Source organism: Rhinatrema bivittatum, chromosome 19 (genome assembly GCF_901001135.1).
Source record: "Rhinatrema bivittatum chromosome 19, aRhiBiv1.1, whole genome shotgun sequence".
In the NCBI taxonomy this organism is placed as follows: Eukaryota; Metazoa; Chordata; class Amphibia; order Gymnophiona; family Rhinatrematidae; genus Rhinatrema; species Rhinatrema bivittatum.
Genome location: NC_042633.1, coordinates 3,149,027 through 3,167,828, shown reverse-complemented (window position 1 = coordinate 3,167,828; position 18,802 = coordinate 3,149,027). Strand labels below are relative to the sequence as shown.

At 44.4% G+C, this 18,802-nt stretch overlaps 1 protein-coding gene across 1 annotated transcript in view; it reads left to right on the top strand.

Moving 5' to 3' along the window:
• The first annotated feature begins 2,424 nt into the window (after nt 1–2,424).
• LOC115081054 (extracellular calcium-sensing receptor-like) overlaps nt 2,425–18,802 on the top strand; it is a 76,523-nt gene continuing 60,145 nt past the window's right edge. Inside the window, exons 1-2 of the mRNA XM_029585568.1 lie at nt 2,425–2,682; nt 3,026–3,865. Coding sequence (XP_029441428.1) covers nt 2,425–2,682; nt 3,026–3,865 — 1,098 coding nt within the window. The remainder of the gene's footprint in view (nt 2,683–3,025; nt 3,866–18,802) is intronic.

The following is an 18,802-nucleotide window of genomic DNA, read 5'->3' as shown; positions in this document are numbered from 1 at the left end:
TTGAGGAGCAGCTGCACAACCTAGGAGGAGCTCCTCACGACCTCCTAGGTTCTGGCGTTTTCTGAACGTTCTTGGCAGTGCGCCAGGAAATGGCTTTTCTGGCCGCAATAGAGGCAGAGGCCCAAGGCACGGCGATGTTGTCTCTCCTCAACGGAGAGAGGGAGAACGCCCCACTTGCATGGGTTCACTGGTCGTGACCTCCGGACAAATTGTCTTGGAAGAGGATAATGGTTTGGAGAACGCAGGAGCCAACGAGGGTGTCCATCTGACAGGTCGTTGCTCTCTGGCCCTCTGCTGGATGTGATGGTCAATTCGCCCCGCCATTTCTATAAGACTGTTGAGGTCCTCTGGGAGGTCGCGAGCGGCTATCTCATCCTTGATACGTCCGGCCAGGCCCTCCAGGAAGATTGCTCGGAGGCTGTCGTCCTGCCATCCCACCTGTTGGGCAAGCGTGCGAAAATCCATGGCATAGTCTGCCAAGGAGCGTCCTCCCTGGCGCAACTGTAACAGTTCAGACGTGGCGGTGACTAGCCGAGCCGGCTCGTCGAAGGCTTGTTTGAAGTTGGAAATGAATCGTGACAGGTCCTCAAGTGAGGGATCATTATGTTCCCAGAGCGGCGAGGCCCATACTAGCGCCTTCCCATCCAGCAAGGATAGAATATAAGCAACCTTGACCGCATCCGTAGGAAACTGCTGGGGAAGCAGGGAGATCCGTATGAAGCATTGATTCAAGAACCCTCGAAAGGTCTTAGCCTCCCCAGCATAGCGTGAAGGTGCGGGTAACTGGGTAGCAGAACTAGTGTTCACCATAGAGGCAGGTGGTGCAGCAGGCAGGGGGGTCCATAGGCATCGTGTCCAAGCAAGCAGCCAGTTGCTCCACTGTAGCTGCAAGCACATCAAGGCAATGCTGTTGTTGCTGAATTCGTTGGGCCATTCCAGGAATGTCCTGAAGGCCCGGCATGTCCGCCGAGTCCATGGCCTTGCAATCTGTTGAGAGTGTTTAGTGGACTCTTGAGCTGGCCTGGCGGAGACTGGGAAAGGTGGACCACTGTCTCCGTGGAGAGAGGTGCAGGCCAGGAGGCGGACACTGAGCCAGGTGAAGGAGTAGGCCTTCACCCTGGAAACCCGTACTCCCGAAGAGGAGCCTGTGGGAGTCGGGCTGCTGGGAATTAGGAAAACAAGGAAGAGGTCTTCACCCTGGAAGCCGAGACTCCCCCGGGAGGAGCCCGTAGGAGCCTGGCCGCTGGGACTGAGGCAAGTGGGAATGCAGAGATGATGATCCGGGATCAAGGCAGACACCAGGCTGGAACGGAAGCAGGATACGGAGCCAGGAACCTGGCTGGACCTGAAGCAAGGCACAGAAGCAGGAACCAGGCCGGAACTGAAGCAGGATACTGAGGCTGGAACCTGGCTGGAACTGAAGCAAGGCACAGAAACAGGAACCAGGCTGGAACTGAAGCAGGACACTGAGGCTGGAACCTGGCTGGAACTGAAGCAAGGCACAGAAGCAGGAACCAGGCTGGAACTGAAGCAAGGCAAAGAAGCAGGATACTAACAGACGTTAGCGAACTCTGAGGCACACAGCAACTAGGAACCCCAAGGTAACCTCGTTGCAAGGCGTCTAACCAAGGCAGGCGCCGGCCTTACATACCCACCAGCGTCTGACGTCCCTGAGGCGGGCGGAGCATCGAGTGGCGGGAAAGGGCCTACAAGTTCGGGCTCTCTGCGCACACACGCGCCTAGGAGGAGGGCAGCTGGCTCCGGCATCCCGGCGGCGTCGCCCCACGGAAACGACGCCGAAGAACAGGCCTGGGACCCGGCGGACCCCTGCAGGGAACCCGAGTCCAAAACCCGGACAAGCGAGGTAAGGTCCCGGTCGCGAGTGCTGCGACCGGGGCAGCAACACTTAGTTGCATAATGTATGTACATTTATAGAAAAGAGACACTCAGGGTGTGTTTTAGTGGCATGTTCCAAAGCTATATGCATGCACTGAATTTTCTAATCATTTAAATGAACGTGCATAGTTTTATACACAGAATAAGCTGATATTTAAATTCAGTGCATGTGAATATCTTGTGTTTGTAAATCAGCTGGGTTTGTACATTGCCATTGGAATGACATATTGAAAATGTAACCTATGAAGATCATTTTCAAAAGGATTTACGCACATAAAAAACTGTTGCAAACTGCTACTTTTATGCTCGTAACTCCTTTGAAAATTCACTCCATAGCATTGAATTTTCAAAAGGTTTCACTCTCTAAATTGCTTTTATATTTGCTACTTTTACCCATTTAACTCCTTTAAAAAATTCACTCCTTGCTGTACATTTGCTTACCTTACATGGATATTTTCTGATATTTTACATGGATATTTTCTGATATTTTTTAGACTACAGTTAGCTTTTTACCATCATGTGAATGCCATGGCCTTTGCCTTGAATGAAATTAACAAAAGCAGCTACCTACTGCCCAACATCACCTTGGGGCTCTGGATATACGACTCCTGCAATGCCCAGTCCAGGTCCCTGCAAGGTACAATGTGGCAACTCACCGGAAACAAAGACCCCATTCCGAATTATGCCTGCAGGGGGACCTCTCCATTAGCAGCAGTGATTGGAGATAGCCAATCTCAGATGTCCATACCCATAGCTCAGCTACTGGGAGTCTATAAACAGACACAGGTAAGGATCAGTTATAACAAATTATGGAATATCCTGCTGCTCTGGCAAGTTGTAATGAGAATTTCAATGCATTGCTTGCTACCGTTAAAAAGCCAGACTAAAAATGTGGTTGTATGGGAAGTCATTATAGTTGCTATTACTTATTGTTAAGAATGAGAATGGATGGATGTACTTGAAGAGATTGATCACCTGTGTTCTTAAGGATATGGTTAAGGCAAGAAAATATTTAGTGCGTCCTGAGATACCCTGTAAGAAAAGGAAAAAATAATTTATGTTATCAATCTTATAAATGCTGATCAAGCGGAACAAAAACTAATTAATGCTGTTGGTGAAATTCTTCTAGATCAGCTATGCCTCAACTGTAGCTACTCTTAGTGATAAAAGTCAATTTCCCTCTTTCCTCCGCACTGTTCCAAGTGATGATTTGCAGTCTCTGGGCATCGCCCGGTTGATAAACTTCTTTGGTTGGACATGGGTTGGAATCCTCGCTGAGAATAATGATTATGGACTGATTGGGAGTCAGATGCTAAAAGAAGAGATGGTCAAGGCTGGGGTCTGTGTTGCCTTCTACAAAATCATCCCCCTGTTTTACTCTCAAGAGAAGATTCAGCGCATTGTGGAGGTGGTGAAGAAGATGACAGCCAGGGTCATTGTGGTCTTTTCCTCTGCCGAGAATCTCTATCCGGTGATGCTGAAAATTTCAAAGAGTGACATATCTGGGAAAGTCTGGATTGCTTCAGATGGTTGGGGTCCTTTTCCAATATTTAATGAAAAGGATTTCTTTAAATTTCTGAAAGGAACAATTGGAATCACTATTCCTACAGGCAACATTCCAATGTTCAAAGAATATCTCTATAATCTTCATCCTCTCAGAACTACAGAAGACATCTTTGTTGGGCAATTTTGGGAAGAAGCCTTTGGCTGCAGGTGGGCTGACCCCAACATGGACCAGGCCACTCTTCAAGAACTAAGCAGAGAAGGGAAACTCTGCACAGGGAAGGAAGACTTGAGGACTATTGATGATCATTTCTTTGATAAGACAATCCTAAGGTCCACTTATAACAACTATAATGCTGTGTACATGGTGGCCCATGCCCTCCATGCCATGTATTCCTGTGAACCTGGAAAAGGACCTTTCTTCAATGGGACGTGTGGGGACATCAAACACTTTGAGCCTTGGCAGGTATGGGCCAATTTTTTCAGTATGTGCACAAGTGCCAGGCCTCTTCAAAGGGGTGGGCTGGGGGTGGGGTCTGGGTGGGGAAGGGCGGGTCAGGGGCCAGGCCAGCAGAGCGCCATTCTACGCTGTCCCAGAGAAGCACGCGCCGGCAGCCGGCCTGCGTGTACTGAATGCTTCTGTACCAGAGGAGCAGTAAGTAATGAAACAAAAAAAGTAAGTAGCTAGGAAGGGATTAGGGGTCGGGGAGGAGAGAGGAAGAGGGAGGAAGGTTAGGTAGGGAGGTAGGGAAGTTCCCTCCCAATCTGATTCTTAATTAATCAAAAATTCTTCCCCCATTTCGTGCTGCCTGCGTATGCACGTGCGGATTTTAAGATCTGCCACGCATGTGCGTGCAAATATCGTATTTTATAACACGTGTGTGCTGATGCGCACGTGTTATAAAATAGTCCCTCCCATGTGCAAGCTCCAGAAACTGCACGCACATGGATGCACGACCGTTACTTATACTTATATACTGCCACGTCAAATTGGTGCTCTGTGCAATTTGCTGCATATATAAAATTCTATAAGAAATATATTTAAACTCCCCTATTCCCCCCGACTGCTGCAGCCTCTGGAAAAATGCATGAATTCGTGCTGTGGGGAGCAGGATTACCTTGGGGGCCCAAGAAATTTATAAATGAGGTCCACACAACTTCGTATTCCACAGAAAAAAAAACTTATTGCAAAAGGACAAAATCTTGAATATGTAAGCAATGCAGAGTTCGCAGTTCATGAGATAGTCCAAAAGCACAAAACAGTTACTCAGTTTCTCACGACACTTGAGTACAGTACAAATGAAGAGTATTCCCTCTCAGGTCCTCATTAAGGCTTTATCCATCCGTTAGGCCCCACTGAAGAACAGGAAACGTCTCCTCCTTCACCACACAACTCACTGAGATGGATGATGAGGGATGATGTATTAGGTGTTCCACTCCATCCGATTGGTGTTAACTCTTTAGCTCATACCAGGGACAGACACTTGTATTCTAATATCTCCACACATTATCTCTGATCTCTTTAGAAACAGATTCAGATTCTAAAACTTCAGAAATCCTCTTAATAACTCCCCCTATGGTACAATATTATACAGCACTTCTAAAACCTATCATCTCTGGTGAAAGAACTCACCTTTCACTCACAATCTCCTTCACACCTCCCATGAACCTCCCATAATAGGAAGGTTCCTAATGATGAAACATAGCACCATATCTTGTGATACATAGGCAGCGCATACATTAGAATATATATATATATATATATATAGTCAGACATAACATTAGTCACAATTGTTTGAAACAGAGTAGGTACAGTAAGTCAATCAGGTGTATATCAAGCATCAAATAAATATGGTGCCTCCATAAATAGGTGGGCAATAAGCAGTAAATATCAACACAAGAATAGTTAAGAGCTAAGTGCACAGGGCAGGTGTTCTGTCCATTCCTGGGAACTCTCTGGATTTGGCCAGGAGACTCCAGGCCCCAGAATTGAAAGTTACCTGGTCCATGCAGGAAGAGAAGAGGAGGAGTGTGGGACTCAGGACATATGGTTGAAAAAGGAATAACATCATCCCTCAAGCAGAAGAAGGAGAAAGCTGATCAGCCAGGTCCCTAAGCAGGAGGTGGAAAGTGTAAAAGAACAATCGACCCCTGCACAGAGGAAGAAGAAACAGCACCAGCCTGGGCTCGATGTGGGGGAAGGAAATTCAAAGAGGATTGTTGGCACCTGTTGGGGGGGAAAAGCAGAAGAAGCAGGAGGAGATCTGTGAGCCTGGAGGAGGAAGCTTTTTCTCTGGTGGGTTCAGGATGAGTTGAGAGAGATGACTGAGCATGTGTGTGAATGAGAGAGAGGGAATGTTTGTGTATGGAAAAGAGAGTGAAATGAGTGAGTGAGCATGTGTGACAAGCTGTGAGTGTGTGAAAATGAGGAGTGAGTGTGTGTGAGAATGATCACTTGTGTGTGTGAAAGAGGGAATGAGAGAGAATATATGTGCGTGTTAGTGTGTGTATCTATGAAAGAAAATGTGTGCACAAACTACTGCAGCACCCGCATGCACCCCCCCCCCCCCTTTCTAATTCACAGTGATCTCAGGATTAATAGAAATCAGAAGCCCCAGGTATGGTTCTGCCATGTGTGTAATGTGGAAGGGAGAGGTCACTCAGTTATTAAATAATGGGAAAGCTAATCAGAAAAGCCAATCCTTGCAGTTTTTTCTTTATCCTAGGAAGTCTTCTCTGGCTCTCATGCCCTTTGTGATAGTTTAGCATAGTTTAGGGACCAGGCAATAGAAGTCCCTGTTATTAGGTTTGGTTAGCGTGGCCTGATTTCTATAAAGTGAGCACATTGGCAGCTTGTGTGCTGTGCCTGTACATTTTTTTTAAATAAAAAATATACATGTAGAATTCCCAAGCACACTTCCAAAATGCTTTGTGGAATAGCTCTTTACTATGCAGCTAAAAAGATAAATGTGGTGAAAAATTTGTGCGTGCTTTCGGGTAAATAAAAATCCACTTATGCAGACTCAGCAAATCCATCACAAGTTCTGTGCAGAGATCTGACCAGCTCTTTGAAAATGCCCCCAATTATGTTTTCCAAAACATTTCCATCTTTTTATTGAAATAATGCACTGATTTTTAGGAACATTCTAGGCTTCTCTCTTTCTTTGCATATTTGGATAAATTTTATTGCATAAATATAAAGTTTATCCAAATAAACTATACACCAGCTTTAGAGGTACAAGATCCTTTTCCAGTCAATCTGACAAAAGGCATCACAACCTGCATTGAACACAGTTTGTCCAGGACATATGAGATGACTGAGACTCTATGCAAAGATGTCTCCAAAGAAGCCATAGGAGACGCGTGAGGCGGCGGACCTAGATAGGATGTCAGACAGTGCTGGGGAGGAGCCGGCAGTCGTGGTACATGTGGGCACCAATGACATGGGAAAATGTGGGAGGGAGGTTCTGGAAGCCAAATTTAGGCTCTTAGGTAGAAAGCTTAAATCCAGAACCTCCAGGGTAGCATTCTCTGAAATGCTCCCTGTTCCACGCGCAGGTCCCCAGAGGCAGGCAGAGCTCCGGAGTCTCAATGCGTGGATGAGACGATGGTGCAAGGAAGAGGGATTCAGTTTTGTTAGGAACTGGAGAACCTTTTTGGGAAGGGGGAGTCTCTTCCGAAGGGATGGGCTCCACCTTAACCAGGGTGGAACCAGCTTGCTGGCGCTAACCTTTTAAAAGGAGATAGAGCAGCTTTTAAACTAGAACAAAGGGGAAAGCCGACAGTCGCTCAGTAGCGCATAGTTCGGAGAGAGGTATCTTCAAAGGATACTAAAGATACATTAGAATTAGGGCATCCCGAGAGTGAGGTTCCAGTAATAAGAAAAGTAGCCCAAGTGCCTGTAACTGAAAACTCACCTGAGCTAAAAAATTCTAACTTATCCCTATCATAAGAACATAAGAACATAAGAAAATGCCATACTGGGTCAGACCAAGGGTCCATCAAGCCCAGCATCCTGTTTCCAACAGTGGCCAATCCAGGCCATAAGAACCTGGCAAGTACCCAAAAACTAAGTCTATTCCATGTATCCATTGCTAATGGCAGTGGCTATTCTCTAAGTGAACTTAATAGCAGGTAATGGACTTCTCCTCCAATAACTTATCCAATCCTTTTTTAAACACAGCTATACTAACTGCACGAACCACATTCTCTGGCAACAAATTCCAGAGTTTAATTGTGTGTTGAGTAAAAAAGAACTTTCTCCGATTAGTTTTAAATGTGCCCCATGCTAACTTCATGGAGTGTCCCCTAGTCCTTCTACTATCCGAAAGAGTAAATAACCGATTCACATCTACCCGTTCTAGACCTCTCATGATTTTAAACACCTCTATCATATCCCCCCTCAGTCGTCTCTTCTCCAAGCTGAAAAGTCCTAACCTCTTTAGTCTTTCCTCATAGGGGAGTTGTTCCATTCCCCTTATTATTTTGGTAGCCCTTCTCTGTACCTTCTCCATCGCAATTATATCTTTTTTGAGATGCGGCGACCAGAATTGTACACAGTATTCAAGGTGCGGTCTCACCATGGAGCGATACAGAGGCATTATGACATTTTCCGTTTTATTCATCATTCCTTTTCTAATAATTCCCAACATTCTGTTTGCTTTTTTGACTGCCGCAGCACACTGAACCGACGATTTCAATGTGTTATCCATTATGACACCTAGATCTCTTTCTTGGGTTGTAGCACCTAATATGGAACCCAAAATCGTGTAATTATAGCATGGGTTATTTTTCCCTATATGCATCACCTTGCACTTATCCACATTAAATTTCATCTGCCATTTGGATGCCCAATTTTCCAGTCTCACAAGGTCTTCCTGCAATTTATCACAATCTGCTTGTGATTTAACTCTCTGCACAATTTTGTGTCATCTGCAAATTTGATTATCTCACTCGTCGTATTTCTTTCCAGATCATTTATAAATATATTGAACAGTAAGGGTCCCAATAGAGATCCCTGAGGCACTCCACTGTCCACTCCCTTCCACTGAGAAAATTGCCCATTTAATCCTACTCTCTGTTTCCTGTCTTTTAGCCAGTTTGCAATCCACGAAAGGACATCACCACCTATCCCATGACTTTTTACTTTTCCTAGAAGCCTCTCATGAGGAACTTTGTCAAACGCCTTCTGAAAATCCAAGTATACTATATCTACTGGTTCACCTTTATCCACATGTTTATTAACTCCTTCAAAAAAGTGAAGCAGATTTGTGAGGCAAGACTTGCCCTCGGTAAAGCCATGCTGACTTTGTTCCATTAAACCATGTCTTTCTATATGTTCTGTGATTTTGATGTTTAGAACACTTTCCACTATTTTTCCTGGCACTGAAGTCAGGCTAACCGGTCTGTAGTTTCCTGGATCGCCCCTGGAGCCCTTTTTAAATATTGGGGTTACATTTGCTATCCTCCAGTCTTCAGGTACAATGGATGATTTTAATGATAAGTTACAAATTTTTACTAATAGGTCTGAAATTTCATTTTTTAGTTCCTTCAGAACTCTGGGGTGTATACCATCCGGTCCAGGTGATTTACTACTCTTCAGTTTGTCAATCAGGCCTACCACATCTTCTAGGTTCACCGTGATTTGATTCAGTCCATCTGAATCATTACCCATGAAAACCTTCTCCATTACGGGTACCTCCCCAACATCCTCTTCAGTAAACACCGATTAACATCAATTAAAAAGCAGAATGAAAATACAAACAAAAAACAAACTTTGAAATGTTTGTATGCTAATGCCAGAAGTCTTGCCAGGATTGCCAAGGAGGTAAAGAGAGGTGACAAAACATTTTTCAGATACATCAGTGAAAAGAGAAAAGTTCAAAGTAGTATAGTGAAATTGAAAAGTGGAAAGGATCAATGTGTGGAGAGAGACAAAGAAATGGCAGAAATATTAAACGAATACTTATTTATTTATTTATTTATTTATTTTATTTAAAAACTTTTTTATACCGGCATTCGTAGGACACATCATGTCGGTTTACAAATAACTGAGAAAGGAAAGGAAGTTACAATGAACAGGGGAGGGGTTAACTGGGTGATATACAAAGAAGAGGAGAAGAGAGTCAAACAGGCAGCGTTACAAAAAGAACCAATATACAAGGTTAATTGGCATGTGCACTTGAGATCTTTAGTATATGAAACTTATTTACAGTAGGACAGGGGCCGGTGCACCTAAGAATGATTAAGGGGGGGGGGGGGGGTAGGGAGGGAGAGGGGGTGGGGGGAGGTGGGGGTGGTGGGAACCGGGTACAAACGGTGATAGTTTTCAGGGCGAGGTTGATGGAGGTGTGGGGGAGAGGAGAGTCAAACAGGCAGCGTTACAAAAAGAACCAATATACAGGTTAATTGGCATGTGCACTTGAGATATTTGGTATATGAAACTTATTCACAGTAGGACAGGGGCAGGTGCACGTAAGAATGATTGAGGGGGGGGGTAGGGAGGGAGGGGAGGTGGGGGGAGGTGGGGATGGTGGGAACCGGGTACAAACGGTGATAGTTTTAAGGGAGAAGTTGATGGTGGTGTGGGGGAATAGGCAAAAGGATAAAGGAGAGGTGGAGTGAGGTAGGAGAAAGGGGAATGGGAGAGAGGTAGTGGGTTAGGTTGGGATTGAGGTGGTTCAGGAGGACATTGATTAGGATTGGGTGGAGTTGGGGTATGCTTGTTTAAAGAGCCATGTCTTGATTCCTTTTTTGAAATGGCTCAGGGACGGTTCTAAGCGGAGTTTGACAGGTAGGGAGTTCCAGAGGGTAGGGCCCGCAATGGAGAAGGCTCTATCCCTGGTAGCGGTAAGGTGCCCAACTTTAAGTGAGGGGGTTTGGAGAGTGCCAGCAAGGGAGTTTCTGGTGGGGCGATTGGCTTGACGGAATTGTGGCATGTCTTCAAGCCAGGGTGAATTGTTGTTGTATAATATGTTATGGAGGATGGTAAGTGTTTTATATTGGGAGCGGAAGATGATGGGGAGCCAATGGAGATCTTGGAGTATGGGAGTGATGTGGTCAGTTTTTCTGGTGTTTGTTAAGATTCTTGCCATGGCATTTTGTAGGATTTGAAGGGGTTTAGTGGTAGAGGAAGGGAGGCCTAAGAGAAGGGAGTTGCAGTAGTCGAGTTTGGTGAGTATGGTGGTTTGCATAACCGTGCGGAAGTCACAGGCGTGGAGAAGGGGCTTCAATTTTTTGAGGATTTGTAATTTGTAGAAGCCCCCTTTTAGAAGTGATTTAATGTGGGTTTTGAAACTGAGTTGATTGTCTAGGGTGACTCCTAAATCTCTGACACTGGGCGGTAGTGTATGAGCCTGTGAGGCGTTGAGAGTCATTTGGTGGGATGAGTTGAGTGATTGGTTTGTGAGGATGAGGATTTCAGTTTTCGAGGTGTTAAGTGCTAGGTGGAGATTGGAGAGGAGAGAATTGATGGATGTCAGGCATGTTTCCCAGTATTGAAGGGTTTCATTGATGGATTTTTGAATTGGAATAAGTATTTGTACGTCATCTGCGTACAAGAAGAATTTTAGTCCTAGTTTAGAGAGGAGGTGGCAGAGAGGGAGTAAGTATATATTGAAGAGGGTGGAGGATAGAGAAGAGCCTTGTGGTACCCCTTGTGTGAGGGGAATGTGTGCGGATTCAAATGTATCAAGCTTGACTAGGTATTTACGGTGGTCAAGGTATGAGGAGAACCAGGATAGGGCTGTGTTTGAGATGCCTATCTCCGCTAAACGTGATATTAGGATTTGATGATTCACGGTATCAAAGGCGGCTGAGATATCAAGAAGGGCAAGTATATATGATTGGCCGTGGTCCATGCCTTTAAGGATGGTGTCCGTTATTGCAAGTAGGAGTTATTGCAAGTAGGAGTTATTGCAAGTAGGAGTTTTTCGGTGCTACGGTCTTTACGAAAACCGTATTGAGTGGGGTGTAGAATATTGTTATCTTCTAGGAAATCGGTGAGTTGGGAGTTTACCACTTTTTCCATGATTTTGGATATGAAGGGCAGATTGGAAATGGGTCTGTAATTTGCAGGGTCATTGTGATCCAGGGTGGGTTTCTTTAGTAGTGGTTTCACGATGGCGAGTTTAAGTGGGTCGGGGACTTTCCCGGAGGTGATGGAGCAGTTTATGATTTCTGCTATTGGTTTTGCAATGGCAGAGGGAATGGGGAGGAGAATTTTTGATGGTATGGTGTCTGAGATGTGGGTGGATGGTCGCATCTTTTTTAATATGGATTCAACTTCCTTCACAGAGGTAGTGTCGAGGGAGTCGAGGTTAGAGTTGTTGTCGATCGGTAGTGGGTCTGTGGGTGTGGGGTTGGGGGGTAGACGTGTAAGAATTTTGGAGATTTTACTTTGAAAGTAGTCGGCTAGTTCCTCGCATTTCTCTATGCTGTTTATTTCTTGGGGGGAGGGAATGGGGGTTTTGTGAGTTCTGCAGCGAGGCTAAATAGGGCGTTTGGATTGAATTTAAAGCTGTGGATTTTAGATGCGTAGAAGTCGCGTTTGGCGTGGATGGTTGCTTGTCGGTATGTATGCAATGTGTGTTTGTAGTCCATTTTGTGTGTGGGTGTTGGTTGTTTGCGCCAGGTACGTTCCTTGGTTCTAAGGTCTTGCTTTAGTTTTCTTAGTTCAGCGGTGTACCATGGCTTTCTCTCGGTGCGTGTGGGGGTTATTGTTTTGTGGATGGTGGGGCAGAGATCATTGGCTATGTTGGATAAGGACTTATTCCAGGATATAAGGGCAGTGTCTGGGTTAGATAAGTCAAGATTTTCACTTACTTTGCTAAGGGCTAAGGAGAGTTCCTCCGAGGAACATTGTTTACGGAAAGAAATTGTTTTTTTATGTGAGCTTGTGGTCGGTGTATCGGTATTGATGGTGAGGTGGGCGTTGATGAGAAAATGGTGTTCACTAAGGAGGACCCTGGAGAAGGACAGTCCCTAGTTAACAAGAAACTGGAGGGGAGTGGAGTAGATGTAACTCCATTTACAGTAGAAAATGTATGGGAAGAGCTGGAGAAACAGAAAGTGGACAAAGAGGCAGCATGGATTCACCAGGGGAAGATCCTGTCAGACAAATCTGATTGACTTTTTTGACTGGGTAACCAAGGAATTGGATCAAGGAAGAGCACTCGATGTCATCTAGTTGGATTTCAGCAAAGCTTTTGATACGGTCCCGCACAAGAGACTGGTGAATAAAATGAGAAGCTTAGGAGTGAGTGCCGAGGTGGTGGCCTGGATTGCAAACTGGTTGACGGACAGAAGACAATGCGTGATGGTAAATGGAAATTACTCTGATGAGAGAGCGGTTTTAAGCAGTGTACCACAAGGATCGGTGTTGGGACCGGTCCTGTTCAATATCTTTGTGAGCGACATTGCAGATGGGATAGAAGGTAAGGTTTGTCTTTTTGCGGATGACACTAATATCTGCAACAGACTGGACATGCTGGAAGGAGTGGAAAGAATGAGACGGGATTTAAGGAAGCTGGAAGAGTGGTCGAAGATATGGCAGCAGAGATTCAATGCCAAGAAGTGCAGAGTCATGCATATGGGGAGTGGAAATCCGAATGAACTGTATTTGAGGGGGGGAGAAGGGCTGATGTGCACGGAGCAGGAGAGAGACCTTGGGGTGACAGTGTCTAATGATCTGAAGTCGGCGAAACAATGTGACAAGGCGATAGCTAAAGCCAGAAGAATGCTGGGCTGCATAGAGACAGGAATATCGAGTAAGAAAAGGGAAGTGATTATCCCCTTGTACAGGTCCTTGGTGAGGCCTCACCTGGAATACTGTGTTCAGTTCTGGAGACCGTAACTCCAAAGAGACAGAGACAAGATGTAGGTGGTCCAGAGAAGGGCGACCAAAAAGGTGGAAGGTATTCATCGAATGACTTATAAGGAGAGATTGAAGAATCTAAATATGTACACCCTGGAGGAAAGGAGGAACAGAGGTGATATGATACAGACTTTCAGATACTTGAAAGGTTTTAATGATCCAAAGACAACGACAAACCTTTTCCGTCGGAAACAAATCAGCAGAACCAGGGGTCACGATTTGAAGCTCCAGGGAGGAAGACTAAGAACCAATGCCAGGAAGTATTTCTTCACGGAGAGGGTGGTGGATGCCTGGAATGCCCTTCCGGAGGAAGTGGTGAAGACCAGAAGTGAGAAAGACTTCAAAGGGGCGTGGGATAAACACTGTGGATCCATAATTCTGGTCGCCTTATCTCAAAAAAGATATAATTGCGATGGAGAAGGTACAGAGAAGGGCTAACAAAATGATAAGGGGAATGGAACAACTTCCCTACGAGGAAAGACTAAAGAGGTTAAGACTTTTCAGCTTGGAGAAGAGACGACTGAGGGGGGATATGATAGAGGTGTTTACAATCATGAGAGGTCTAGAATGGGTAGATGTGAATCGGTTATTTACTCTTTCAGATAGTAGAAAGACAAGGGGCCCTCCATGAAGTTAGCATGGGGCACATTTAAAACTAAGCGGAGAAAGTTCTTTTTTACTCAACACACAATTAAACTCTGGAATTTGTTACCAGAGGATGTGGTCAGTGCAGTTAGTATAGCTGTGTTTAAAAAAGGATTGGATAAGTTCTTGGAGGAGAAGTCCATTACCTGCTATTAAGTTCACTTAGAGAATAGCCACTGTGATTAGCAATGGTAACATGGAATAGACTTAGTTTTTGGGTACTTGCCAGGTTCCTATGGCCTGGATTGGCCACTGTTGGAAACAGGATGCTGGGCTTGATGGACCCTTGGTCTGACCCAGTATGGCATTTTCTTATGTTCTTATTTTCTTATAAAGTCTACAGGACGTAAATGAATGTGGGAAAAAAATAAAGATTTGCATTCACAAAAAAGCAGGGAGTAGCTTGCTTTTTATGGCAGTTACTACCCCAAACCAAATAAGCCTGATACTTCACTTTCAATGGATATCCAGCATAGCTCTCTGCTTCAACGGCAGGGGAGAATGTCTGATACTTCAAGCATATCCAGCATAGCTCTCTGCTTCAACGGCAGGGGAGAATGTCTGACACTTCACGCATATCCAGCATAGCTCTCTGCTTCAACGGCAGAGGGAATGAAGAAAAGTGGATCTATATACAGACAACCAACAAGGATTGAATTACACACTCTGGGTAAACAAATAAGCATGGGTGTAGCTTGCTTATTGCGGCGGTTACTACCCCTAACTAATTAAGCTAGATATTTCACTTAGATGCAGCTCCAACACTGCTCTCTACATTAATGCTGGGGGTGGAAGGGAAATAGAACCTAAAGGTTACTAAGAGCAAAGAGAAACAGATAAGTATGAAAAAAAAAGTGCGAAACTTGCTGGGCAGACTGGATGGGCCGTTTGGTCTTCTTCTGCCGTCATTTCTATGTTTCTAAGAAGTAAGATGGGAGAATTAGAATGTATAGCAGTGAATGATGTGCAAACAGTGAAAAACCCTTCAATTGACACTCAATTTATAATCGAGATGGGGATCAGTCCTCTCTAGTAATATTATTTGAAATCCCCGCCACTCTAATAAACTCCCATTGGCATGGACACAGTATGGCAATGTGAAGATGGGTCACATTGCTATAGACCATCGGATGTGAAGAACTTTGGGCTACAACATTTACAAAAAACAGGATTTATAAGCTAAGTGATTCTAACAATCTAACATTCATTGTAGAAAATGTGGAAAAAGATATACGTTTGATGAAACGGTTTTAAATACATGGAGCACTTTATATTTCAAGCACAAAAAAAACATATGAAAAAACAAGGACTGACCAATGATTAAAAATAAGGCAGAGTGATAAATGGTACGTGTTGCCGCACAATGATGCCTATTATGAAGGTCATGTAAGGTGTGTGTCGCCAATGGGAGTTTATTAGAGTGGCGGGGATTTCAAATAATATTACTAGCAGTGAATGATGACATAGACTTAATTGGCATCTCAGAGACATGGTGGAAAGAGGATAACCAATGGGACAGTGCTATTCCAGGGTACAAATTATATCGCAATGACAGAGAGGAGCACCTGGGAGGAGGTGTGGTGCTTTATGTCCGGGATGGCATAGAGTCCAACAGGATAAACATCCTGCATGAGACTAAATAGAAAATTGAATCTTTATGGGTAGAAATCCCTTGTGTGTTAGAGAAGACTATAGTGATAGGAGTATATTACCATCCACCTGGTCAAGATGGTGAGACTGACAGTGAAATGCTAAGAGAAATTAGGGAAGCTAACCAAATTGGTAGTGTGGTAATAATGGGAGACTTCAATTACCCCAATATTGACTGGGTAAATGTATCATCGGGACAAGCTAGAGAGATAACATTTCTGAATGGAATAAATGATAGCTTTATGGAGCAATTGGTTCAGGAACCGACGAGAGAGGGAACAATTTTAGATCTAATTCTCAGTGGAGCACAGGACTTGGTGAGCGGCCCCAACAGTGGTGGGGCCGCTTGGCAATAGTGATCATAATATGATCAAATTTGGAAGAGGAACAGTGTGCAAATCCACGGCTCTCGTGCTAAACTTTCAAAAGGGAAACTTTGATAAAATGAGAAAAATTGTTAGAAAAAAACTGAAAGGAGCAGCTACAAAAGTAAAAAATGTCCAAGAGGCTTGGTCATTGTTAAAAAATACCATTCTAGAAGCACAGTCCAGCTGTATTCCACACATTAAGAAAGGTGGAAAGAAGGCAAAACGATTACCGGCATGGTTAAAAGGGGAGGTGAAAGAAGCTATTTTAGCCAAAAGATCTTCATTCAAAAATTGGAAGAAGGATCCAACAGAAGAAAATAGGATAAAGCATAAAGGTTGGCAAGTTAAATGTAAGACATTGATAAGACAGGCTAAGAGAGAATTTGAAAAGAATTTGGCCGCAGAGGCAAAAACTCACTGCAAAAACTTTTTAAAATATATTTATTTATTGTTTATTTTATATACTGACATTCATTCTGAGATATCACACTGGTTTACATTCAGCCAAAAGGCTTACAATCTAAGGCCTGGATCTATCAAAATGCGATAAGTACCGCATGTGATAGCAAAAGGGGTGTGTTTATGCTAATATAGTATTTATCACAATTTGTGATAATTACCTGTGTGAAGAGCTAAGTTAGTGCACATTGCAATACCATTTCAGATTATGCAATAAGTGCCAAACCTGACATATTTCCTGCAGTCAACCACTGGGGGACCACTTTTTCAATATGTGAGAGAGAGAGAGAGAGAGAGAGAGAGAGAGAGAGAGAGAGAGAGAGAGAGAGAGAGAGAGAGAAAGCCTTGCTATAGTGTCTCTTCCCTAGACAGCTATTTGTATCCCTATGAGAGGCTCACCTAGTAACTCGAGGTGGGGATTAGGTATGAGTGTAGGGGGTTGGGGGCCACGTTCACATTCAACGTGAGACGTACGAACAGAACAGTGGTCTCTTGTGAAGATTTGATGGCCTTCGGAGTGAGGAAACTCACTCCAAGATGAGATTTGGACAATGTTCTCTCAAACTAGCTTGATGGACACTCTACCTGGGCAACAACAAGCTAGTTTGAGAGAACATTGCCCAAATCTCATCTTGGAGTGAGTTTTCTCACTCCGAAGGCCATCAAATCTTCACAAGAGACCACTGTTCTGTTCGTACGTCTCATGTTGAATGTGAAAGTGGCCCCAACCCCCTGCACTCATACCTAATCCCCACCTCGAGTTACTAGGTGAGCCTCTCATAGGGATACAAATAGCTGTCTAGGGAAGAGACACTATAGCAAGGCTTGCTCTCTTTCTCCCCCCCCCCCCCCAGGGGAGCCTTCAAATCATCTAAAATAAGCCTTATGGGACACATCACAAATGGTGATAAAACCTTACCGCATGGTCACAGCCTAACACATTTCAAAGAGGTGTAGTTAACATCTGCATTATGGCTGTGTGATAGCTCTTTGCAGAGAGGCTAACCCAGCCCACTCTCCTCCCATTTTTGGAATTTGCATCGCACCATATGATATGGTGCGATCGCATGTGGTAAACACGTTTTCACATGCGTTAAAGGCCTATCGCATGTGAAAATGCCTTACCGCATTTTGAAAAATGACCCCCTAAGTTTTTTTGTACCTGAGGCAATGGAGAGTAAAGTGACTTGCCCAAGGTCACAAGGAGCAACAGCAGGACTTGAACGTTGGTCTCTTGGTTTATAGCCCACTGCTCTAACCACTAGGCTATTCCTCCTCCCTATCTGCAGCAGAAAGCCTATGAGGGAGTCAGTTGAACAGTTAGATGATCGAGGGTTTAAAGGAGCACTTAGAGAAGATAAGGCCATCGCGGAAAGATTAAATGGTTTCTTTGCTTCGGTGTTTACTGAAGAGGATGTTGGGGAGGTACCCGTACTGGAGATGGTTTTCATGGGTAATTATTCAGATGGACTGAATCAAATCACAGGGAACCTAGAAGATGTGGCAGACCTGATTGACAAACTGAAGAGTAGTAAATCACCTGGACCGGATGGTATACACCCCAGAGTTCTGAAGGAACTAAAAAATGACATTTCAGACCTATTAGTAAAAATTTGTAACCTATCATTAAAATCATCCATTGTACCTGAAGACTGGAGGATAGCATATGTAACCCCAATATTTAAAAAGAGCTCCAGGGGCAATCCTGGAAACTACAGACTGGTTAGCCTGACTTCAGTGCCAGGAAAAATAATGGAAAGTGTTCTAAACATCAAAATCACAGAACATATAGAAAGACATTGTTTAATGGAACAAAGTCAGCATGGCTTTACCCAAGGCAAGTCTTGCCTCACAAATCTGCTTCACTTTTTTGAAGGAGTTAATAAACATGTGGATAAAGGTGAACCGGTAGATGTAGTATACTTGGATTTTCAGAAGGTGTTTGACAAAGTTCCTCATGAGAGGCTTCTAGGAAAAGTAAAAGGTCATGGGATAGGTGGCGATGTCCTTTCATGGATTGCAAACTGGCTAAAAGACAGGAAACAGAAAGTAGGACAGTTTTCTCAGTGGAAGGGAGTGGGCAGTGGAGTGCCTCAGGGATCTGTATTGGGACCCTTACTTTTCAATATGATCTGGAAAGAAATACGACGAGTGAGATAATCAAATTTGTAGATGACACAAAATTGTTCAGAGTAGTTAAATCACAAGCAGATTGTTGCGATCCTGCCAGCGAGGAGCGTGGGCAGGCTCTTACCTTCACAGCCAGTCGGGCTGCTGACGCTGCTGCTTCTCTTTCCCTGAATCAGCTGGGGCCATCCCCGCAGCTGTTGCCATGCGGCCGACTCCTCTGCTGCTGTTTCAGCCTTTCCCCGACGTGCTGTGCGATCCCTGGACTTTCAGCCAGCAG